Source organism: Perissodus microlepis, chromosome 7 (assembly GCF_051167445.1).
Source record: "Perissodus microlepis isolate ML-2025 ecotype Zambia chromosome 7, ASM5116744v1, whole genome shotgun sequence".
Classification (NCBI taxonomy): domain Eukaryota; kingdom Metazoa; phylum Chordata; class Actinopteri; order Cichliformes; family Cichlidae; genus Perissodus; species Perissodus microlepis.
In genome coordinates, this window is record NC_140467.1 from 888,485 (window position 1) to 914,870 (window position 26,386).

Here is a 26,386-nt window from a genome sequence, read left to right on the forward strand (position 1 = left end):
ATTATACTTCACTCACCTCCCAGAGCCGAATCTGACATCTTCTGAATTAGCCCAACCACTCATAACCAACTCAATTTATCTTAGCTTATGTACTTGCTACATAAGACAATTAAGTGGCGAGCCAGCCAGGAGGTTGTGTCAAGTATAATATTGCTGTGTACATTCAGTCTCACCATCTCACCATATTACTATGAACATGGACTTGTTGGAGCCATTAGGTGTTAAAATACCAAACGCGGTGTTGGTCAGTGGCGTCCCCGCATATGAGGTTGAGGAGGTTGAAGATTTTCTTCTCCAGTATGGTGCTATTGAACGCTCCGTGCCAATAAACTCACCCGGTTCTGAGTTTAATAATATGCTCGTCGTTGAGTTTAAAACGGGGTCTGCTTTTGATTTATTGGGTCCGATTCTGCCGTATACATTTAAGCCCTTAGATAATGAATATCATATAACAAGCTTGTCTAAAATCTATGCGGCTACTGTCGGGTGCACAAAGACTAAGACCTATTTAGCTGACTTAAAACAAGTAGCAAAACTGTCTGGTCGGGATTTTGCTGAAGTTCTCCAAGAACTAATGACCCAAATAAATTGGGCTGTTTCAGAACTGCGCCCAGGAAAACCAGAAGGGCTCAAGCAGGAATGCACTGTCGCATCTGAACATAAAACGGCTGCCACTCCGGATCAACAAACCCACAACATGGCTATTCCTGTCACTTCTTCAGCTGCCCTACATCCTACAACAACAGAAGGACATTCTATCAGTATGTCTGCAGCTGAGTTGAATCCACCTGAAGTACAGAGGTATGTTGTGGAGCATATAGTAAAGAGCGAAGATGTAAACATACGTTCATCCCATAGGCTGCGCATGTTTTCTGGGAGACTGCCACACCCACAGCATGAGGTGGACTATGATACATGGCGCTCTGGAGTGGATCTCATCTTAAAGGATCCAGCCATTTCAGAACTACGAAGATCCAGACACATCCTCGATAGTCTTTTACCACCTGCAGCGGACATAATTAAGCACCTTAACCCCGACCTACCAGCAGAGACTTACATTCAACATCTTGATTCTGCTTATGGAATTGTACAGGATGGGGAAGAACTTTATGTGAAGTTCATGGACACACTGCAAGACTCGGGTGAGAAACCATCCGGCTACCTACAGCGACTTCAGGTGGCCCTGAGTTTAGCTGTCAAGCGGGGAGGAGTCAAGCAGGGTGAAGTGAACAGGCACCTGCTCAGCCAATTCTGTAGGGGATGTTGGGATAGCAACCTTATCTCTGAGCTCCAGCTGAAGCAGAGAAAATCCAACCCACCTTCTTTTGCAGAACTGTTACTCCTATTAAGAACTGAAGAAGACAGAGAAGCTAGCAAAACTCTGAGGATGAAGCAACATCTGGGAACACCAAGACACAGAGTTGCAGCTCAAGCTCAGTTCGCAGTAGAAGAAGAAAGGGGGGTCTGTGCTGCGTTGTCCACTCTCACCCAGCAGATGGCGGAGATACAAAAGCAACTTGCCGCCTTAACTGCCTCCCAGTCTCACCAGTCCTGTACTCCTGTTCCAAAGAAGCACCAGAAGCAAAGAACGGATACACAGGGGAATATATCACCTAACCCCAAGCCTGGTTTCTGTTTCAGGTGTGGGGAAGATGGACACGTTAGACCACAGTGTGAGAACAGACCCAATCCTGCATTGGTCAATGCAAAACGCAAACAGTTCAGTGAAAGGAAACCAAAATGGCAGAAGCGGAATTCATCAACTGGACATTTAAACTAGATACAGTTTCTGTAATGGGACGTACAGGAACTGTGCAGGACCCACATTGTCCCGCAAAGAAGGAAAGGAACAAGGGGGAAATTGTTCACTGTGTAGACCTACACACTCGTCCGAAGGCAACCACAATGTTACCTCATGGGTTAGTTGGGTCAAGGTGCACAACAGAGGTGAATCTAGCAGGCTATCCACAGCAATGCCTGCTTGATACAGGATCACAGGTAACTACAATACCTGTATCCTTTTACAACAATCATCTTCATGAACAACAAATTCAACCACTCCATGATCTTCTCCAAGTGGAAGGTGCTGCGGGTCAAACCATTCCATATCTTGGATACATTGAGATTTCCGTCAAGTTCCCCAGAGACTTTGTTGGTAAAGAATATGAAGTAACAACATTGGCTCTAGTTGTTCCAGACGCACACCCTGACGTCCCCGCTGTTGTGCTAATTGGGATGAATACCCTGGAACCACTGTATGAACAGTATCTTAACCAGCATCCGAGCTATCAGCCTAGCACTCACGGGTACAGAGCGGTGTTGAAAACACTACAGCTGTCACACAAGCAGAAGGAGAATGGCAACATTGGAATTGTGAGGCTACTAAGCAAGGCTCCAGTGCGTGTTCCAGCCGGCCGCACTATTGTCATCCAGGGCTCTGCCAAAGTTTCCACCCCATTGTTTAGCCAGAGTGTTCTCCTACAGCATCCTGCTTCCACCTTACCTGGTGGTTTGTGTGTCAGCAGTTGTCTTATCAACTTCCCAGCTCTTTCCCCATACAAGGTTCCCGTGGTTATTACAAATGAGTCGGAGCAAGATACCTTCATTCCACCTCACAGTGTCATTGCGGATTTGGAAACCTACCACTGTATCTTGTCTGAACACCGCGTGACCCATCTTCCAGTCAGGAACACTATCACCAGCCTGAATTTTGATTTTGGTGATTCTCCACTGTCACCTGAATGGAAGACGCGAGTCATAGGAAAGCTGAATAACATCTCGGAGGTCTTTTCACATCATGACTTGGATTTTGGATGTACATCAGCTGTCAAACATCATATCCCACTCCATGACAATACACCGTTCAAGCAACGTGCCCGGCCAATCCATCCACAAGATTTCGAAGCTGTCCGCCGTCACCTGCGTGAGCTTCTGGAAGCCGGCATTATAAGGGAATCATCGTCTCCCTTTGCTTCGCCTATCGTGGTGGTCAGGAAGAAGAACGGTGAGGTTCGACTGTGCATAGACTACCGGAAACTAAACCTCCAAACCATCAAGGATGCATACCCCTTACCTAATTTGGAAGAATCATTTTCAGCACTCACTGGTTCTAAGTGGTTTTCAGTACTCGACCTGAAGTCCGGTTACTACCAGATCCAGATGGAGGAGGAAGACAAGGCAAAGACTGCTTTTGTGACTCCTCTTGGGTTCTGGGAGTTTAACCAAATGCCTCAAGGTGTCACCAACGCCCCAAGCACATTTCAGCGCTTGATGGAGCGATGCATGGGGGACCTCCACCTAAAGGAAGTGCTCGTTTTCCTCGATGACTTAATCATCTATTCAGACACTCTTGAGGAACACGAACGAAGGCTGCTGAGAGTCCTGAACCGGTTGAAGGAATATGGGCTGAAACTGGCACCGGAGAAATGTCGATTCTTCCAAAAATCTGTTAAATACTTGGGTCATATTGTCTCTGAGGAAGGAGTTCAAACAGATCCAGAGAAGATAGAGACCATCAAGACATGGCCGGTTCCACAAACTCTGAAACAATTGAGATCTTTTCTGGGCTTCGCCGGCTATTACCGCCGGTTTATAAAGGACTATTCCGTCATTGCCAAACCACTCAATGACCTGACTCGTGGATATTCTCCGGTTCAAAGATCAAAGACCCTGAAAGCTCGCAAGACATCCACCTACAGGCCAAATCAACCCTTCGGTGAGAGGTGGAATACCAACTGTCAAGTTGCATTTGAAACCTTGATTGAGAAGTTTACAACTGCCCCGGTCCTTGGGTTTGCAGACCCGTCTCGCTCATACATCCTGCACACCGATGCGAGTGTGACCGGACTTGGAGCTGTGTTGTATCAGGAGCAAGAGGAGAAACTCCGGGTCATAGCCTATGCTAGCCGCGGATTGTCGCAGAGTGAGAGCCGTTATGCAGCCCACAAGTTGGAATTCCTCGCCCTTAAATGGAGTGTGACCGAGAAATTCCAAGATTACCTGTACGGAGCAGATTTTACAGTGGTTACGGACAGTAATCCACTGACCTACGTTTTGACAACAGCTAAACTGGACACTACTGGACACCGTTGGTTGGCTGCATTGTCAACGTACTCCTTTAAACTCCTGTACAGAGCTGGCAAACAAAATTGCGACGCTGATGCGCTCTCGCGACGACCCTACCCCTGCTCCAATGATGAAGTTTCCAATGACCATGAACTCATCCGTCAGTTCATTTCTCAACACACAGCTGATTCTGATGTCCTCCCAGAAGAGATTGTGAAGGCAATCTGCCAAAGTCATCTGGTCAGAGCCACACGGCCGGGTGACTGCGGTGAGGTTGGCCTCACACTTGTCGAGTCTTTGTCAGTTCAAGTGGGTACCATCTCTGACAGTTACTGTTCCGAGGACCTTCACCAGCTGCCTGTCGTTTCTACTCTTAACATCAAAGAGAAACAACACTCAGATCCCTGTATTCGAGAGCTTATTCACCAGCTTGAGACGGGAGAAAGGATTCCACCAACAGCCAGAGCTGAGCTCCCTGAACTTCCGTTCCTGCTCAGAGAATGGTCTAGGTTGGAGCTGGTGGATGGAGTTCTGTACAGGAGGAGACGGGACATTGAAGACTTTTTATACCAGCTTGTCCTTCCAGAGGAGCTGCGACCATCAGTCCTGAAAAGTCTCCATGAGGACATGGGCCATATGGGGATTGAACGTACACTCGACCTTGTCCGTATGAGATTCTACTGGCCCAAAATGGCAAAGGATGTTGAGCAGAAGATCAAGACTTGTGGCCGCTGTGTGCGCCGAAAAGCCTTGCCAGAAAAAGCTGCTCCACTTGTCAGCATAAAAACATCGCAACCACTGGAGCTCTTGTGTATGGATTTCCTTACTCTTGAACCTGACACCAGTGGCACTCGTGATATCTTAGTCCTGACTGACCATTTCACTAAATTCGCTGTTGCCATTCCAACGCCCAATCAAAAGGCAAGAACCGTGGCGAAGTGTCTATGGGAGAATTATATCATTTACTATGGCATTCCTGAGCGAATTCATACCGACCAAGGGCAAGATTTTGAGTCGAGACTAATAAAAGAATTGTGTGAGTTTGCAGGCATTCGGAAGAGCCGTACAACCCCTTACCATCCAAGGGGAAATCCAGTGGAGCGATTTAACAGGACGTTGCTGGCAATGTTGGGGACTTTGGAAACAAAACAAAAGACAAGATGGAAAGAGCATGTGAAACCGCTGGTTCACGCCTATAATTGCACCAGGAACGAGGTTACAGGGTTTACTCCTTACGAACTCATGTTCGGTAGAACACCTCGTCTACCTGTGGACCTGGTGTTCAATCTGCCACTGCGGGAATCTAAGAAAAAGAGTCACTCACAGTACATTAAATCACTCAAATCAAGATTGGAGGAAAGTTTCAGCATTGCCTCCAGTAACGCTACAAAGGCTGCCAACCGAAATAAAGCACGTTTTGACAACCGTGTGATACCATCAGCACTGGAACCAGGTGATCGTGTGCTTGTGAGGAACGTCCGCCTTCGAGGGAAGCATAAACTTTCAGATAAATGGGAGGAAGAAGTTTATGTGGTTGTCCATCGGGCTGGGGACCTCCCGGTCTATAAGGTAAAACCTGAGAACAGCGATGGACCTATGCGGACCCTTCACCGCGACCTCCTCCTTCCATGCGGTTTCCTCACGGACAGTGAGGTTAACTTGGAATCACCAGAGCAATCACTTCCTCACAGACCAAGAACTCGGCAGCAGAACCCGGATTTAAATTCCTTCACAGAACCTCTGGTTGAGGATGAGGATACAGGAAGCTTGGTTTCATTATATGTTAATCCTCCAACGTTGCACTTCACTGGGGAAAAACAGAATCATTTTCCAGATTCGTCTGACGGTGGGAGCCTAGGACCACTGATTTTGGATCCTTCAGTTGAAGTGGAAGTGCAAGGAGAACCAGCCTCTGTGTCCAGTGTTCTTCCTCCAGCAGTGGAGTCTGGCGGTGAGCAATCTGACTCTGATGTGGAAGACATCCTACTTGAACTTGTTGAAAGTCATCCTGAAAACAGAAATAGCTCACCTGAAAACTTACCTGGAAATGGAGACATACTTGTCAACATTCCTGTCGTTGCTGTTGAAGATTCTCCTGAAGAGTCCAGTGTTATTGAGCAGGACACTGACATAGGTGACGGGCTAAGACGTTCACAACGACAAAGAGCACCACCTGACCGACTTCACTATTTCACTCGTGGCAATCCTCTGATTTCCGTTGTCCAAACGATGTTGCATAGTCTTTCCTATGCATTGGGCCATAATGCTAGCCGTCCTTCGTCTGTTCACGTTGTCTAGCGTTTAACATGTATCGCTGTGGTCTCTCCAGGGCACCACTAGCCTGCACTATAATCACAGGACCACTATTAGCAAAATTCATCTAAATTTCCCAAGCTAGCTTTAGTTCCAGTGTACACAATAAAGTTCATGAGAAAATACCAATATACAACAAATACATATCCAACCATTGTAATAAATTAAAATAAATGACAATCTCTAATAACAAGACTACAGCCACGTAGAGTGAGAGTAGTAGTAATGTAGTAGGCCTCAGCCTTAGCTAACCCATCAGCTAATAGCACTGGCATACTGATACGGGTTACAAATACAAACAGACATTCAGACTCAACTCACCATTCACTACGTGCGATGTCACATACGAGCCCCCACGCATCTACCCGCGGCGGTATCAAAGTACTGTTGAACGCAATCCACAATTACTTCAAAGACAAGCCAAGATAGTAAACAGCAAGGGCGCTCGCCCCACGTACCTGTTGCTTCCATCCGCTAACGCCTCTCCCCCGCGTCTTTTCGAGGCGACAACCCGGAAGGCATATATTGGTGCCTCGCGAATGTGATTGGTCACAACAGGCACGTGCAGACTCGCGGCGTGGCGTACGTCATGACGCGTCGCGATACCTTCACGGACACGCTCCGGTTGGAATTTAAGATTTCGGTTTAGTTATAGATGCAGTTCTTTTTATGTGGGTTACACGTGACTGACAGAAAGATCCTAACTAAAGATTACATGACCTAAAGAGGGACCCAGACTGGAAACAAAGACAGCCACCTGATTGCTCGTTTTGAAGCCTAAACTGTGGAATTTAGCTTATTTAAACTGATTTCGACCTCATGTGCTGCCTTTTTCCCCCAAAGTCCCTTCTGATATTAGTCTCTATGAAGACCTCTGGAACTCCAGATTAGGGTCATTTTCACTTTAAGAAACTTGAAGTGATGAAAGTTTACGTATCTTTAAAAATCGTGCTTCATTTAAGTGAGTGTGTGCCGTCTTTGGGTCCAGTGTCTATTCTGTTTGTAGTATAATACAGTATGTTTTACTAATTTAAACACACGTGTATTCATGTATTATGTTACAAACATAGACAAATACCTCGTGTACACAGGACTGAAGCCTATTCGTGAAACAGAGCTTGGCCTGGGGATGTATATGTTGTGTTACGGTAACTAGACAGTAAATACAAACTGTGATGCAGGCATTCTATTGGATTAGCACTGGCAGTGAAGCAGGTACATTAAACTGATAGGAATCTATCTAAACATCTCAAGGTGAACGATGCATGCTAATTCTGCCTGAGCTCAGTGCAGGCCTTGAAATTTATAGCAGGACTCTGACGAGTGGAAAGCTTCCCTCAGCTTTCCCAGCTGTCCTCTTCGCTTCTTCAGGTCCTTTCAAACTCCGAGGCAGCAGTGTGTCAGTCCTGGGTGTAAGGTGCTGTGACGGATTGCTTATGCAAGTAACATTTTGTTTTGAAGTGAAGTGAAAATCTGCACATAATCAACCTTTGATAAGGCGGTTGGGACGTATCCTGTCACTGTTAGTTTGACATCAGTTATCTAACAGTTACCGGCATGACAAAATGCATTTGCTATGAGTCAGGTGATCAAGCAGCAGCTTCTCCTAATCCATACTTAATCTTGATGAAACCTATGAAACTAGACGAAGTGAATCACATCCCATTAATCAGGACTGTTAGCAGCTGTTAAACATCCGATGCTCGCCTTACCTAATATGAAACCAATATTACCGGGACGTGATATCACAGGGAGGCTGTGAAAAACAGTATGAGGGCGTTCCTGTGTGTGGCATGAAGACCGCTCTGTTCCACTTCCTCTAATCTGACTTCACACAAAGCAGCGGCTGCTAAATGGTCATTACTCTGGCGCAAGTTAAGAATTAAGGTGACTGTTAATGTGCTGAATTTCAGTTTTAACAGCGTTTATTTTCAACTCAGTTTGAAAATGTGGACGTTTTTGGCAGTTTCTCTGCAATCTCTCATTTTAAGCACGCTGGATTTTTCAGGAGAATTTCCAGAGTGTCAGGTTAGAACCATGGGACACATCACATCTATTTAAAACCTTTGCACATCAGAGCAGTCTGTCACACAGACTCAGTCCAGACTTGGACAGTTTAAAGACTAATGTATAAACCAGGGATGTCAAACTTATTTTACACATACGGCCCTCTGTGTTTGTAAGCAGGCCGTACCGGTGAAACTCCCCTTTTGCCACAGTACCGGCTCTGCTCCTGGATCTCTGTGTGTGACACCTGTGGTCTAAAGTGACTGCTTTGACACTTTGTCAGGTAATGGAGCTGCGTGCATATACAAAAACTACTCTACTAAAATATGCCTGAAACTAATAAATGCCTCACTTTATATCAAACAAATATCTATTTAGTAGTTCAAGTAGTAGTAATCAAAATACAAATTTAGCAGTGCACTTTGATTACACTAACACTCATGGATGGATGGATGCTCACTTCTTTAACCTCCTAGGACCTGCGTCCACATATGTGGACATCACATTTTGGGTTATTTAGACCAAAATACTCAATTTTGCTCTACAAGGGCCTGATATCCACTTACGAGGACATTATACTGCCACTGTTCTATCAAAATTTTAAACGAATATCCTCACATGTGGCTCTTATTTTTCTTAAAAACAAAAATAAGGTAAATAAAAATCTGGTAAATCTTTGTTTTTACATTCATTGGGCCCCAATCAGCCCAAATATCAAAGAGAAATTAAAAATGCATGCAATGGAAGATTTCAGGTCTTAGGAGGTTAAAGTGTGCTCATTCTTCTTCTGATCAAACACGACACACAGTGAAAAGCTTCAGCTGGTGATTTGGGTGTTTCGTGCTCACTAATCATGTTCGCTGAATTGCCAAAAACTGCGGCTCCTTGAATGGTCATTTGACACTGACGTCAGAGGTGAGTCAGTCGCTCATCCAGCAGACGTAAACATGTAATAGTAATAGAGTAATGAAGTACTCGAATTCCACTCAAAACTGAAAAACAAACCAGAGTCTCCTGGGACACTGTAGACTACCACGGCACATTATAAATGATCGCTAACAAGAACAGCACTCATTAAAACACAACAGGTAAATCAAACATCGAGACATGAGCATGTGTGTTTTAGTCAAACTGTCCAAGTATAATAATAATAATAAAGTGAAGGGGATTCAGGTTCTTCTAACTATGTGTGTTATTCTCGGTTACGAATCGTCTTCTGCTCCTCTGTCATGCGGCGTCCCACAGGGCTCAATTTTAGGGCCACTGCTCTTTTCACTGTATCTATTGCCTCTGGGTTCTATCCTTAGAAGGCATGGGATCTCGTTTCATTGTTATGCCGATGACTGCAAAATTTATTTGCCACTAAAACACAAGGATGGCATCTCCATAAAACCTCTCTTGACATGTCTAGATGACATTAAAGCTTGGTTGGCTCTAAACATTTTAAATTTTAATGGAAAGAAAACAGAGATGTTGGTGTTTGGACCCAGTGGTCCCTGTGAGTCGTCCTCTGTAGATTTGGGACCCCTGGAAGTCTATTTTAAACCTGTTGTTACTGACCTTGGTTTTAAGTTGGACAGTGATTTTAAATTGGACAACCAAATCAGAGCAGTGGTGAAGTCCAGTTTTTATCATTTAAGGCGACTGGCAAGAGTAAAATCTTTTCTTTCGAGGCAGCACCTTGAAACAGTGATCCATGCTTTTATTTCTTCCCGCCTGGACTACTGTAACTCACTTTATGTGGGGGTCAGTCAGTCATTGCTCTCACGTCTGCAGCTGGTTCAAAATGCGGCTGCACGACTCCTAACAGGAACTCGAAAAAGAGAGCATATAATCCCCGTGCTAGCCTCTCTGCACTGGCTGCCTGTGTCTTTCAGAGTTCATTTTAAAATTCTCATGTTTGTTTTTAAATGCCTTCACAGTCTTGCCCCGTCTTACCTCTCTGAGCTTCTTCATCCCCACATACCCTGTCGGTCTCTCAGGTCAGCTGACCAGCTGCTCCTGGAGGTACCGAGATCCAGGAGGAAGCTCAGAGGGGACAGGGCCTTCTCTATTGTGGCTCCAAAATTATGGAATAATTTGCCCAAGCACGTTGGAGAGGCCCCTTCACTGTCCACTTTTAAATCACGTCTTAAAACCCACTTTTATTCCTTGGCTTTTAACCTCAGTGAGACTTAGTTTCTCTTTTAATTGAAGTAGTTATTTAATTAATGATTTCACTCTTCTTTTATTTGGTTTTTATTTATATCTCATGTAATTTTATTTTACAGTTCCAATGTACAGCACTTTGTGTCAGCTGTGGTTGTTTTAAAGTGCTTTATAAATAAAGTTGATGATGATGATGATGATGATAGTTGTATAGTGCATCGCCTCTACTGTGGCTTAGCTAGATCCAGATTAAAGAGAGTAAAAATACTCCAAAACACACACACGCACACACACACACACACACACACACACACAGTGTCCGGTTTAATGATTTCAGGTAGTGGATGACACCGAGCAGATTTAAGCCGCTTGCTTTGCGACACCTGTCAGTCACTCCTAACTCAATTCTCCAGGTGGCTGAGTAATTAAAAAAAGTCACCCCACTCCGAGTTATGTGGGCGGAGCGATAAAGGCCCAAATACTTTTGCTCCTGGCTGTCAAAATGTTTTTAAATACTGTAAAATTTGAAATGAAGGAAAACAACTTTCCTGTTTATTCATTTTCTTTCTCCATCATTGTTTCATCCTTGTAGTTTTACAGTTTTTACCTTGATGAAAAATGCATAAAGTTACCAAAGATTTGCTGTAAATGTAGTTGTTTTTCTGTGATTGACGACTTTAACATTACAACAGAGAGAGAGAGCAATTTATTTAAATCCAATATGGCGGCATACTGAGCCACCCCCCCCCCTCCCCTCCAAAAATTGTGTTCTAATCCATTTTGGTCCTGAAAGGCTGATATTGCTGTCGGCGAGACCTAAAGGTTTCTATGGAAATGAGTGGACGACTGCAGACCTAATGGGATATTAAACTACCACAAAGGCAAATGAACAAAACCAGACAGGGATTCCATTTCCATATAAAACCAATCTACCCTTATTGATTAGGATGACTCGGAGGCTTGCAGTAGACTAAGTGTCATATATCAGCTGATACTTTGTGCTCTTGGCTATTAAAATGACTGCTCTAGTAAAGATCATACACTGAATAATGCAGAACAAATTATTTGCAGACGAGGAATTTGTCAGGAACGAAGACAATTACGTGGCCGAAGTCGGCGTTCATTTCCCTCCATTTAGTGCAAATGTGAAAAATATGTTTCATTGAAATTCATAATTGAATGAAAGCTGAATATGTGCAAAATGATGCTTTTTATGTGGTCCAGGACAGCAGATGCTGATTATCAAACAATGTGTGTTTAACCCAATGATTCATCAATACTTTCATTAAATATTTTAAGAATGTTAAAGCATAAGATTCAACATTCATAACACTACAGCTGTCAGTCAGTTTACACACCATCATCATCATCATCATCATCATCAGCCGTCCATGTTCACCCTGCTCAATCCAAAATCAGTAGCTGTTCCTTTCTTCTGCTCTGGCCTCTGTTGTGCTTCAGATTTTTTTTTCTTTTTCTTTTTTAAATCTGCTGAATCTTGTTTTGCTTTTACTCCGACCCCCGGTTGAAATAGGGTTGCTATTTCTTGATACATGCTCAATCATCCAGGTAAGTAAATCTCCAAAAGTTGATTCTGTTCTTCTGGACGTAGCGTTTTGTGGGAGAAACGTTTCGTCACTCATCCAAGTGACGTCTTCAGCCTCAGCTGACTGCAGGTTTCAATCTTATAAACAGTACATTTGCATAATGACTGAAACCAGCCCAGTGAGGAACAATGGGCTGGGAGGTCAGTTCCTTCATCTTAATTATGCAAATTCTCATGACCACTGACCAAAACCCACTGATCAGTGGCCACTGATCAATGGCCATGAGTACCTACCCTGGAACACCACCAAGTCATTGCTTCAGATATGTGGATGACACCTCGGTGAAAATCAAATCTCAGGACGTTCCACATTTCACGGATCACATTAACTCATCAAATTCACCAGGGAGGATATGAACAGTGGCAGGTTAGCCTTCTTAGACTGTGAGATTTCCATCAGTAATGGGGGACATCTAAAAGCTGATGTGTACCGTAAACCTACACATATGGATCAGTAGCTAAGGTTTGACTCTCATCATCCACTGGAGCACAAACTGGGTGTCATCAGGACGCTACAACACAGAGCGAACACCATCCCCACAGACACAGCAGCCAGGGAGGCAGAAGAACATCAAGAAGGCCCTGAGTAAATGTGGTTATCCCCACAAAGCTGGGAAGGTGCCTAAAGAAAGCTCCAGCCGATCCAGGAGAGAAGGACAACCGCTGCCCAAGCGAAAACCTGTAGTGATCCCGTACGTGTCAGGAGTATCGGAGCAGCTGAGACACATTTTTTCTAAACATCAGGTCTCTGTGGCTTTTAAACCCCAAAACACGCTGCGGCAAAAGTTGTCCATCCCAAGGATCGGGTCCCCCGACACAAACAGAGTAACATAGTGTACGCTGTTAAGTGCAGGAGGATTGCCAGGATTTATACATCGAGGAAACCAAACAACCTCTGGCTACAACACAGAAGAGCCACCTCGTCAGGCCAGGACTCTGCAGTCTATTCACACCTACAGGCCAGTGGACACTCTTTCAATGATGAGGATGTAACATCCTGGACAGGGAGGAACGCTGGTTTGAGGGCGGAGTCAAGGAGGCCATTTACGTGAAAAGGGAAAGACCATCTCTGAATCGAGGTGGGGCCTAAGGGTCCATCTGTCACCATCTTACAATGCTGTGATTGCAGCCATTCCCCAACTCTCTGTGAATGGGACTCATGGTTATTGATCAGTGGGCTTTGATCAGTGGGTTGTGGTCAGTGGTTGTTGATCAATGGTCATGAGAATTTACATATTAATGATTAAGGAACTAACCTCCCAGCCCATTGTTCCCTCACTGGGCTGGTTTCAGTCATTATAAAAATGTACTGTTTATAAGATTGAAACCTGCAGTCAGCTGAGACTGAAGACGTCACCTGATGATGACGAAACGTTTCTCCCACTGAAAACGTCCAGATGAACAGAATCAACTTTTGGGGAGGGTTGTATGTTTGTTCATAAGACATTCATTTAGTTTAATTTGACTCAGTAAAATGTACAATAAATTGTTTTTGCTCTTTCTGATACAAACAATTTTTGGCTGCCCCCTTATTCACCAATCATTGGCATGTCTGCATGTTTTATGTGGAAGATGTTTTTACGTGAGACGTCCTTTCTGATACAATCCCAGAGGGACTCGTTCCTCCTCCAGTAACCGAACTGGGAATCTGTCACTCGTCCGACGTGTTAATCGCTAAAAATAACATAAATAAAGGTTTGAAAGATGACAAAATAAGATCAATAAGTCACCAGAACACAACTTTTCTTTTCTCTCTTTCTTATTTTGTTACGATTTTGGAAAGCATCATTTTATTTCCTGCTACACAGAGGTGTGGCCAGTGTTGACAGATCCATGTACTTGACAGCCAGAGTCCTCTTTTTTTTAGCATTGCCTGCAGACATTATATTTTGAAAGGTTCACTTTTATATTGATTGTTATTATTATATGATGGTTACAGCCATGAGAGAATCTACTGCCACAGTAAGGACACTGACACCTGATGTATATATTGTATCAATCATAGCTAATATTTTTGTTACATTCTTACTCATAATGTTACATTTTGTAACATTATGAGTAAGAATGTAACATCATTCTACTTTTCGAAGAGGTTCACAGATGCTGTAAATATTCTGTAACATGGATCCAAAAGCAGAATAAGGAACCAACATACACCGACAGGAAGTGGGAATGAAATGAAACCATTTAAAGTGTAAATGTTGATAAGATGGAGATCGTTCCCTCCCCCGCCTCTGCTCAGCCGCCCTGTCTTTGTTGCTACCTGACGGCGCTCTCCACACGCCTGGTCACTCTCCTCCTCTCTCTGTGAACCCGCCTCTTCCTCGCAGATGCTGTCACAGCAGTGAGGACCAAAGGCTTCTCTCTCTCTTTCTCTTCTTCTTTGCGGTATGTGTGAACAAACATCTCTTTGCCTGCTGCTCAGTTTTCCTGCGGTGTCTGTCTGCAGTGACGGATTCTCTGTCATCGGTGAGAGGATGATGCTTTATGTCAGGAGAACCTGCAGCAGAGCATAAACACACACACTGGCCACAAAGTGAGAGTGCTGCATATGCAGGATTACTCCTCTGTGTATTCACTATACAGTGTGCGCAGATCAAGAGTTGGTTTGGAAAATAACTGAATATGGTGCAACGCAAGCAGAGGTTAAAATAATTTGTCCGTTGTATTTTTCCTCCTGAAATATGTCAGCTCACTTCATGACCTCCGTCCCAAGGGGGTGGAACTGAGGGAGGACAGGAAGCAACATGTTTGTGTGTCTCTTATCACGCGTGAAGCATGAGTGTGTATCTGTGTATGCACTCATCGCTCCAGCTTTTCCATTTTCCACACCTTAATGATCCCATCCACGTGTTTTTGAAGATTTATAAAAATTTGCTGTATTTTATATATATAAAAACAGCATTCACAGGTTAAAGGAGCTTAAACCACATCTCCTTTTTCTCTGATATAACATCTATATCATCTTGCAAAGAAAAGCGTCTGGACTTCTTTAAGTTTACTTGAATAAAGAAGTCCAGACGCTTTTCTTTGCAAGCTCCTTTGACTACGATGACCTGGATGACTGAGAACCTTCACAGACATCTATATCATCTGTTAATATTTGTTGATTATATTGTAGCTAACAAGAATGTTGTCAGATGATGCAGGAACCAAAATGAAACAACTGGCTGTGCATGTTTCTGGAGTAGTGGAAAATCGCCTGAGATCATCATTTGAATCCCTGCGTGACTTCAGCAGGATCAGACTGCCTGCTGCTTGGAAACCCAGCTACAAACAGCGAGAGCTTATTAAAATGCTATTAAGAGTTCATCAGCCCATCACATACTGTATGTGTCACAGTGAGCATCGCCGATACAGCCAAAGCGGTAAAATATGTAACCCCTAGATTTGGTCTAAGCACTTTAAATAGTATTTGTAACATGGCTCTGACTTCAGGGCAGTGTTTCCTCACTGCTATGTGAGCTACAGCCGAGGTGTTTGGAAAGTCCTGTAGCATTAAAAACATCATCAAATAAAACATATTCTGTCCATCAGTCCCCGGTCATCTGTGATATAAAGGTGACACTAACAATAATCACAGTTCTCACTTCTGTTGAATGTAATATAATGCTTCCTTGCCTATTACTTTTTAAACTACTCCTTAAAGTTCAATCAGTTTTTAATGTATAATTTAATGTCACATCTATTTGGTTTAATTAATAAGTGAACCAAACGGCTGTGTGACATTACCTGCAAACACTTTGCTTGAAGCTGACGGTTAAAGTAGGCCTATTATACAGGGTGGGCCATTTATATGGATACACCGTAATAACATGGGAATGGTTGGTGATACTAAAGTCCTGTTTGTGGCACATTAGTATATGTGAGGGGCAAACTCCTCAAGATGGGTGGTGACCATGGTGGCCATTTAGAAGTCGGCCATCTTGGATACAACTTTTGTTTCTTCAATAGGAAGAGGGCCATGTGACACATCAAACTTATTGGTAATGTCACAAGAAAAACAATGGTGTGCTTGGTTTCAACGTAACTTTATTCTTTCATGAGTTATTTACAAGTTTCTGACCACTTATAAAATGTGTTCAATGTGCTGCCCATTGTGTTGGATTGTCAATGCAACCCTCTTCTCCCACTCTTCACACACTGATAGCAACACCGCAGGAGAAATGCCAGCACAGGCATCCAGTATCCGTAGTTTCAGGTGCTGCACATCTCGTATCTTCACACCATAGACAATTGCCTTCAGATGACCCCAAAGATAAAAGTCTAAGGGGGTCAGATCGGGGGAGACCTTGGGGGCCATTCAACTGGCCCACGACGACCAATCCACTTTCCAGGAAACTGTTCATCTAGGAATGCTCGGACCTGCACCCATAATGTGGTGGTGCACCATCTTGCTGGAAAAACTCAGGGAACGTGCCAGCTTCAGTGCATAAAGAGGGAAACACATCATCATATAGCAATTTCAAATATCCAGTGGCCTTGAGGTTTCCATTGATGAAGAATGGACCCAGTATCGTTGTACCCCATATACCACACCAAACCATCACTTTTGTTGTTCCAACAGTCTTGGAGGGATCCATCCAATGTGGGTTAGTGTCAGACCAATAGCGGTGGTTTTGTTTGTTAACTTCACCATTCACATAAAAGTTTGCCTCATCACTGAACAAAATCTTCTGCGTGAACTGAGGGTCCTGTTCCAGTGTTTGTTTTGCCCATTCTGCAAATTCTGTGCGCGAGTGCTACGCTGTGGGCTCTTGCTGAATGAAGCTAGGACAGCCACTGATGTTTCTTCATTAGTGACAGTTTTCTTGCGTCCACATTTTGGCAAATCCAACACTGAACCAGTTTCACGAAACTTAGCAAGCAGTTTGCTGACTGTACCATGGGAGATGGGTGGTCTCGTAGGGTGTCTTGCATTGAAATCTGCTGCAATGACCCGGTTACTGCGTTCACCAGATATCAACACAATTTCGATCCGCTCCTCACGTGTTAACCTCTTCAGCATGCCAATGGCTGTGAACAAAGAGAAACTTGTAAATAACTCATGAAAGAATAAAGTTACGTTGAAACCAAGCACACCATTGTTTTTCTTGTGACATTACCAATAAGTTTGATGTGTCACATGGCCCTCTTCCTATTGAAAAAACAAAAGTTGTATCCAAGATGGCCGACTTCTAAATGGCCACCATGGTCACCACCCATCTGGAGGAGTTTGCCCCTCACATATACTAATGTGCCACAAACAGGACTTTAATATCACCAACCATTCCCGTGTTATTACGGTGTATCCATATAAATGGCCCACCCTGTACTATGAGTTCCTGTTATTGAGTACTGTGCAAATGTTTCAGGCCTCATTTCTTCATATGTCGCTTCAAAGGACCCAGGCTTAAAGTTGTGTCGAGCAACTGTTCTCCAGGCTTTCTGAAGGTCTGTCAAAGTTTGTCTTTGGACATTAGCTGCTATTTCTCTCATTGCCACTCCAGTCCATTTCCAGAGGAACGTTTGTTTTTCCTTTGTGAAGCCATTTAACGCTGACCTATGGATCATTCAAGCCATGCAGCTAACTCAAAGGACCAGCGTTGTGTCTGCACAGATGACTTAGCGAAGAACCAGTTTTAAACTGTCTTTGTTACTTGCAGCCTAGCACAAAAACACAGATTTTTCTCCACATTGTTTTAGTCAAATGCCAAAAATAACACAGTTTGACAGCCACAAAATAGCATTTGTGCACCGAACAGGAGATCTCCAATGAAAACTTGGCATATGTTGGCATGAGATCAGCGCGTCCTTAAAAAATGAGGAAACTAGAAAAATGGACAAAAGATTATCTGAAAGTCACGTCATCAAGAAATGACCTGAGAGATGCATCTTCAGTTAATCCAGCTACTGTTCACTGAAGCCTCATCAGAAATGGTCTCAGTGGAGGGGTGGCTGTCAAGAAGGCATTCTTAGGGAAGGGACACAGAGGGGGGGAGCTGAGAAATGTCAAACTACAAAAGAAATTGACTGAAAAATCAGTGGCAACAGGTTTCATGGGGTCCCGAATCCCAATTAAAATCCTGAAATCATTGTACGTATGGAAGAGGTCAAGAAGGTGTTTGCCACAAAGAACGGAATAATTAAAAGCACAGTCAGACTCTGATCAACTATGTAATACCATATGGAAAGTATCTGACTGGCAGCAGTTTGTTTATTCCACTCATGGCCAATGTCACGAGAGCACAGACGGACAGAACAATCCAACAATATAAATCACGGATCAGCCGGAACCAGGACATTACTGAAGCAGCTAGCAACCAAAGAGGAGACTGGAGAACTCTTACTGAACAGGCTTTGCACACATTTCAACAGAGTTCTGCATCTATTTGAAATTTTCCTCAAAAATGGAAAATGTAGACTCGAGATGTTTTATATTGTTACAGTGGAATATGTTTGAATATGTTGAAGTTGTTCCTGTGAGCTTCATACTATCCGGGAGCCCCTCCCACAATGCTGTTCAAACCTTCTCTTTACCAGGAGCAGCCAATCAAAAGGAGGGTGGCTCAAATGGAGGGGAAGTAGATAAAACAGCTTGTTTTACAGAGCGGACGACCCCAGGGTCAGCACTACAGCTCAGTGTTCGCTCAATACCGCGGCTAAATGCAGCAATCCTGGGAAAATTCATGGATCCAACAGAAACGCACAGCTGTGGAGAGACTGAATGACTCGGAGACAAGAAGAGGTCGGCTTTTGTTTTTTCGTAGTCATGAAAACAGTGGCTTTTTAATGTAAACACTACATTCGATTGGTTTTTCCAGCACGGACATCCCACATGAAATAACAACCATTCACTAAAGAAGAGTAGAGGGAGAGAGAGAGAGAGAGAGAGAGAGAGAGAGAGAGAAAGCTGCACAGAAAAAAGCATTCACTGGGTAAAGAACAAAACATAAAAAATATGATGGGAACAAAATGAGAGGAAAAAATGCTTTCTCATGTCATTATACACGGTTGTTTTCTTTTTTAAAAACTAGAAATCAAGAAGTCAATATAGAGAGATGGACGAGGGCTAACACATGAAGAGATAACCGATCTACTTATTGTGTGTGTATGTGTGTGAGTGCGAGCAAGTGTGCATGTGAGAAACTGTGCTTTTCATTGTAGACCTGGAAGGAGTGGGTTAAACTGAAAAGAGACAGAGAAGAAGAAGAAAAGAGCATGACTTTATACAGCGTAGATGTGTGAACATGCGGCGTCCCTAACTAGCGGACGCAGCGAGAAACGTGCTCTCCCCCAAAAAGTGTTTGTTTGTTTTTTTTCTTCTGAAATAATAAAAAATAGATATTGTTATAATATTATATTTAATTGTTCTGAGTCAGGCTAAAGTGAGGACACGGATCTAATGCAGGGAAACAGGCAAAACGGTAAAAGGAGAAGGGGCGGGGCACAGTTCAGAGCATTATAACAAGACAGCGGGGTCGGTCTGAGATCTTCACTGATCAGCTCGCTTTGCAAAACATCTTTTACATTTAAAAAAGGGAGATATAGAGAAAGAGATACTCTGTAGCTACAAAGCACGAGAAAAGTTTTTGGAATATTAACAGGATCGTTAGGAAGGTTGTTGGCGGTACTGTGGTAATGTTCACTGGGGTCTTTATTATTGTAGTAATCAGAGTACATTTTTGTCCTTTTTCAGCTCACTTTAACACGTCGCTGTACTCTGAACCTTTCTGTTGTCAATCCCTGGAAACTTAAATTGTCACTTTTTTTTCGATATATATATATTTGCCTCTGCCGTGTCCCAGAAACCAACAATCTTCTCAGTTTGTCTGTTTCTGTATTTTTCTGTTTGTTTTTTTACTTTTACTTTTTTTTTTCTTTTTTTAAAGTTATCTGAGCATTATTTGTGTGTACTTTTTTTTGTCTATAAGTTGTATGAATTAACTGATCTCTTTATACAAAGGCTTGAGTATCACATGCTATCTGGGCTTTAGAGGGAAAAGGAGGAGGACGGGGAGATGGGTTGGCAAAAAAAGAAGGAGTGCCCTTTAACTTTGCAAAAATAAGCCAAAAAAGAAAGAGATGGAAGAAGATGAGAGAAGTAAAGGTGTGGCATGACGAGAGAGAGAGAAAACAGACAGGTGTGTGAAGAAAGGTGATCAATCAATAAATAAATTAATAAATTAATCAACCATTATCAAACCATGAGTGAGTTTTCTTACACGGAGAATGTTAGCAGATCTAGAGGTTATAACAGTGAGAAAGGTTTAATCATAACATTGTGTAGTTGCTTCTATAAGCACAGCTATCTACAGTGCAGTACCTTTGTTACATGGCACTGATAGGACTGTTAGCACATTTCCTATTGGCTCCCACACCCGGCCGTGGCCGATGGTTTGCTAGTGGCTTAGGCCTGGAAACAGGAAGCCTTACATCCTGTCGATGAAAACCACACCTTGAGTAAAACGATCCCCAAAAAAGTGACTGACAACAAAAACAACAACAAAAATCACTTAATGTAAACAAAACACTAACATTAAAATCAGCATCGTCAGTTTTAGCAGGTCTTGAGAGTTTTGGCTGACCCGTCTAGTGCTTCTTAGTACATTTTCACATAATTCTGCAAAAACTGTTATTACATAATCACTACTACAGCAAAAAAGAAGGACAAAGTAATACACACACACACACACACACACACACACACACACACAGGGGTGTCAGGTGAGGCAAAACGTGAATAAACATCAGTGTACGGACTGATACTTGCAATAAATATACATATGATCAACAAAAACAAAAGTCATAAAAAACGTACAGGTTTGGGTTAACAACAAAAGACAACGTAAAAGAAAGGAAACGGGGAACGGAGGCTTTCATCGACTTTGTTCACAAAGTTTTCAAGGCTGCAGGGTTTCGTGTTTTCTACTAAAACAAATTTGTTTGCTTGGCAGCAAGCTCAAGAACGTCAGGAAGAGTCGGAGCAAGAAGAGAGCAGACAAGAACTAAAAACGGTATATATATATAATATATATATATATGTATGCCTATTTTTTTAAATTATCCTCATTATTAATATGTACCTAGTTGCATTTTTCTTTCTTTTTTTCTTTAAGTAATCAGCATCGTCATCATCGCCATCATCATTTCCACAGCAGTGTCAAAGGAAGAGGAATGAGGAGGTGGGAGGACAGAGGAAGGGACAGAGGGGGGAGGAAATAACAGGGTCGGTAGGCGTGCTCAGTACAAGCCACACCCTCGGAGGTTGTTGGCGATGATAATATCGGTCACGGCGTCAAACACAACCTGGATGTTCCCTGTATCTGTGGCGCAGGTCATGTGACAGTAGATTTCCTTATTTGGAGAGCGATTCTTACTCTCGAACTGTGCTTGGATGTAAGCTGCTGCATCCTCGTAGGTGTTGGGTCCTGGAGGGAAGCAGATGTGTTATGACACAATTATTAAAACAAAAACTTCAAACAGGAAGTCTCATGAAAAAAGGACTTAACAAGTAGCTTTGGTTAGTTATCTGGATGATGATGATTATTATTATATATTGTTACAACGTTGCATTCTCTTATAAACACTTTGTTTCCAACTTTTTTCTACTTTTGCGTAGAGTTTAGATCACCCCTGCATGGACTGGTGGCCTGTCCGAGCTGTACAACAGCTGGAGTAACCTCCGCGATGTGAAACTGGGTCAGTGATCAAAAAGTGAACGGACAGATTTCAGGTGCTGCTGTGGCTTTGGTGAAAGTCAGGTGAGGGACAGCCAGTCACAAGAAAGCAGGTTTTGGGAGGTTGGTCTTATAGAGGTAGGAGCAAAAATGACTTATTACATGTCTGCACCTGCGTAAACGTAAGACAAACAAGTACTAAAAAATATAGAGCTGGAAATGAATAAAATAGCTGTTGCATAATCCTTCATTAGTACCTATAGGGCTGAGTTCACACAGTCAAATACTCAGTGCTCAGGTGGGTTGTTGTTAGTAGCCTAACTGTGTTACCACCATCTCTGCATTCATCACAAAGTACACAAAATATCTGTGTTTGTATCGAATTCTAAAGCTTGGACTCTGATGCGTATGCTATACACATATATGCTACAGGAAGTTAGCCGGTGGACATTTTTGGCTGTGCAACAGTGGGAAACTCTTTAAACACTTTCTTTATGCTTCACTGATTCTGAAAATCTGCAGGTCAAAGTATTTTCAGTCTGTTGCTAGTTTCAGTTTAGTAAGAAACTTAGATATATTATATATTACTGTAAAATAAAATAAATAACTGAATCACTAAAGCCCACTGATTCACATGGACAGCTAGCTTTGAAATCTGCTACACAGCATCCACTTCCAGTGATAGCTGACTCCACACCTTCCTTTGCGCTGCACTGAACGTCACACTTCACAGGAAATCTCACACAACTATTTAAAGCTAACTGTTTTAATGAGCTCAGACTTCAGAGGAAAGTAGCTGCATATCCTGTCGAGCAGTGAGACATTTTTGTTAGCTAATGTCAGCTCAGCAGCTGAAGCGAAGCCGAGACCTGTCGACAGAGTCGGTTTAGATGATGTGATATCTTTAGCTTCATATGAACTTAGCAGGTAGCAGAGCTGTCATCACCACATAAAAGTCCAAATTAGTAAGTAGAAATACTATTCCTGTAACAGAGGTGGACTAGCAGTGCTAAATGCAGGCTAACTGGTCTGGTTTCCTACACACAGATGATCACATCTGTATCCTATTCATTTGACCTAATTTGAAGCACATTAGCTGTATATCAGATGCAATGATAGTTCTCCTCTAGAAGCAGGGCCGATGTACTGTACCGAGGAGTCGTTAATCAGCAATGATAGTATACATTCTAATAGGTTTGCAGATTTATTGAATCATACTCAGTCCTTCTGCTGGGCAAAGTCAGGACATGTTTGCGTGTGATGTAAAAGATATTTCTCCAAGATCTTTGGCTTTAAAAATATTTGTGGTTGTTAAAGGTTCGTAAAGTCTTCTGTTGGGAAGCTGCGAGAGCATGGGACACAGGAGGAGAGACTGACAGAAGACAGACTTACTGAGACTGTCAAGCAAGTTAGCCGAACGTAAGTAAAGCATGAGGGACAGGAATGAAAAGGATCCACTTGGAGACCGGAAAGGAGTTTGGAGTAGGCAGGAGGCAGCTCTCACTTATTGCGGCTGACCAAGCACGACTGTCTGCTGCTTCTTATAAGCAGTCTCTTCCTTTTCTCTGTCACCACCTCGTCCGACTCTCACCTCCACACGGAGAAATCTGTAAACTCGGTTCTGCCCGTTACAGGTTCTGGGTCTCTCTGCTACTTCCTGCTCTACTTATCTGACTCTCCTCTGCTCCTTCCCTGCTTTCCTTTTAAACAGTATATCTCTCTTTTCAACCTGAGCCTCTGCAGTTCTTTAAACAGTTCGTTGGCCATCTCTGCTGCAAACTGTAAACAGCAACTTTGATTTAAAGTGCTTCGAATTGTTTACAAGTCTGTGACAGTAAATGTCAGGGCTAGAAGCAGAGCCAATGTACTGTACCGAGCAGTCGTTAATCAGCATCCAGAACCTCAGGAAGGGCTTTAGAAAGCATTTAATTTCTGGGAATTACACTTAACACAGGACAGATGGTAGTCATTCATACTTTTATATCCCCTCTTCAAAATGTCTCATACAGTATTAGCCTATTTTCGGCTCCGTTACACTGATTTTCATGCAAATTTCCAAATGATTTTGTACTACACAATTTTTAAGATTAAGCTCCTTCAAATGAAGCAATTTGAAATTTTGTGAAACTTGATCTGAGCTTCCAGTTAGCTTAACATAAAGACAGGAAGAACCAACATCACAGGACTATTAAAAGATAACTTTTCAGTAAACTGATTAAACAAAATGAGGAGCTCAATTAGAGGGTTGAGTGGGTTGCAAATATACACCAACATTGTAAAGCGATTCAAAAAGCACATCTTACATCGGATGTGTAGAAATGTGTCAGCTGATGTGGGCTGAGATCACCTGATCTGCTGAGCTCGACTCTGTGGCCTGCCCGAGTTCGTGCTACGCTCTGTTTTTGCAGTTGGCTACGTTCAATGAATGAACTTTAGATGTGTCGTTCTCGTGACTATATTTCGTCCTGTAAACACTTTTAATTCAGGAAAACAAATTCCAAACGTTCCTGTTTGAGATTCCCGCCCACCACTGGAATAAACCCCAAACTTTTTTCGTACCTGTGTATTCAGGGAAGCAGATGCTGAGCGGAGATTTCTTGATCTTCTCTGCAAACAAATCCTTCTTGTTGAGAAAAAGGATGATGGAGGTGTCGATGAAGAACTTGTTGTTGCAGATGGAGTCAAACAGCATCAAAGACTCATGCATGCGATTCTGCAGCGGGGAGAAGGGGGGGGGGGGGGGGGCAAAATAATGAGGCACGAATAAAGAGGGAAAATGGGATTAGGGGAGATTAGGGGAATGGGTGAAGGAAATAGGAGAGAGTGAGGAAACAGGTGATAGGGAGGAAATGGAAAGAAGGCCAAAGTTACACGTTACCCCTGACTGAGCATGTCGACACAGTCATAGACACACATTAAAACTTCATCTGGGCCTCACACTGAAACACCAACAACAAACTGTGACAGTATTAATTTGGCCTGCTCGGGCAGGACTCGCCCATATTTTCAATAAATAATTATAGTTCGTGGAGGAAAGCAAAACATATTCTGGAAAACATTTACATTCAAATCTGCTCCAAATGCACACACACACACACACACACACACACACACACACACACACACACACACACACACACACACACAGGACAAAGAAAAATAATCACCCATATCAAGTTACTCATGTGATGCTTTATTGTCTTTATCTCATGTATAAATACAACATCCAATAAATTATGACAACAGTGAGGGAGTTACAGCAGATGCATTTTATGCACAGTGATGGATAAAATGCAGCATTCACACGCACGCGCAGGCACACGCTCATACAAACTCGCACACGCACAGATAACAGCTTAGTAGATGTGGGCGACTTGTACAGTACAGTGAGTGTTGGTTGGTACCAGCATGTTGGTTGAACAGAGAAGAGAAGGTTAAAGCACGGTGAGTGCAAGGACGCTGATGTGTACCGGCATAAACTCTGCCTGATGCTATCACGGTTCGTTACGGTCATGTCCCCTCAGCTCTCTGACATCTCTCCCAGCTCAGCAGCCTGAGTGCACATTACATCAGCTGGCGCGGTATAGCAGGGACCGAATGTTAAAAGGTTGCAAGCAAAACCCGGTTTCTAAATCCAAAGTACAAATAAGTCAGCAAAAACAGGCCACAGGAGCTCATTTAAACCGAACACGGGAAAGATTTGGCACTTCGGTTTGGCTGCCATTGTGACATTTCAACAGCTTTTTGTGCTGCTGTGGCAATGACATGGCAAAAGGTGCTAACATTTCTTTTGTGACACCACCTGCTGCCCATGCTGCTGTCCCCAACTCTCAAAGCTGAATAGGCCACTGATTGTGTTATCCACACAGCACAACAATTCAAACAAACGACCCACAAATGTGTCCTTCAGCGCAGCCTATAGGAATGAAGTATTTGCCATCAATATGAACTACTTGCTACTTCCTTGTCCTCCTCTTGTCCTCTCGACCTCGCCTACTGTTGCAGTTGTCTTCTGTTATTTGGGATTGGTGCTAAACCACTAATTGTGTTACAGCTCGCCTGATGCAGAAACAACGACGAGGTCTAAAAGGTAATAATGTGAAGGACCGCACGTTTCCCGTCCCGGGCGCCTGCTCCATGTCATGAAGAGACGAGACTGTAAACACTGTAGCAGAGCAGAGCACTTACACTGTTCACCTCTACTAAAAAAGAGGCTTTCACACTTTTAGTTGCGTAACAGACTGGCTTTGGTCTTTTCACCTCTCATCATGTACACCATGACTTCTACTGAACTGTTTATGAAAAAAGACGTTTCTGCTCAATTCAGTAAATTTTCTATTAGCTGCCGTCTTTAGCGTATGTTCAGTAAAATTCAAGTGTTGTGTTCTGTGAATAAATTTAGGCACACACTGATCTGAGATCACTCTAACTAATTTAGTATGTCACTGACAAACAGCACGAATCCCTGTAGGTCCGTGCGGTGCCTCGGGTTAACGTTGGAAGACAAAGCTCCGACGCTGTCCTGTCACCGTCAGCCCGACGGCAGCACAAACTTAACGGTTTCCTTTCTGTGTGTTAACGGCTACCA

General features: G+C 43.1%; 2 protein-coding genes across 6 annotated transcripts in view; both read right to left on the bottom strand.

The window, feature by feature from the left end:
- cbfb (core-binding factor subunit beta) overlaps positions 1-15,102 on the bottom strand; it is a 62,296-nt gene extending 47,194 nt beyond the window's left edge. For 2 of the 4 annotated variants that reach the window (XM_084932689.1, XM_084932688.1), the window contains exon 1: positions 14,403-15,102. In XM_084932689.1, the coding sequence (XP_084788815.1) occupies positions 14,403-14,606 (204 nt within the window). In that variant the 5' untranslated portion in view covers positions 14,607-15,102. The remainder of the gene's footprint in view (positions 1-14,402) is intronic. The other 2 variants (XM_084932691.1, XM_084932690.1) reach the window with 1 other exon arrangement.
- Positions 15,103-18,888: 3,786 nt separating this feature from the next.
- The window catches only part of LOC146382216 (guanine nucleotide-binding protein G(o) subunit alpha), a 94,750-nt gene continuing 87,252 nt past the window's right edge, over positions 18,889-26,386 (bottom strand). The window contains exons 7-8 of one of the 2 annotated variants that reach the window (XM_084932686.1): positions 24,358-24,511; positions 18,889-21,549 (exon numbers count right to left, since the gene is read on the bottom strand). In XM_084932686.1, coding sequence (XP_084788812.1) covers positions 21,362-21,549; positions 24,358-24,511 — 342 coding nt within the window. In that variant the 3' untranslated portion in view covers positions 18,889-21,361. The remainder of the gene's footprint in view (positions 21,550-24,357; positions 24,512-26,386) is intronic. The other variant, XM_084932687.1, reaches the window with a different exon arrangement.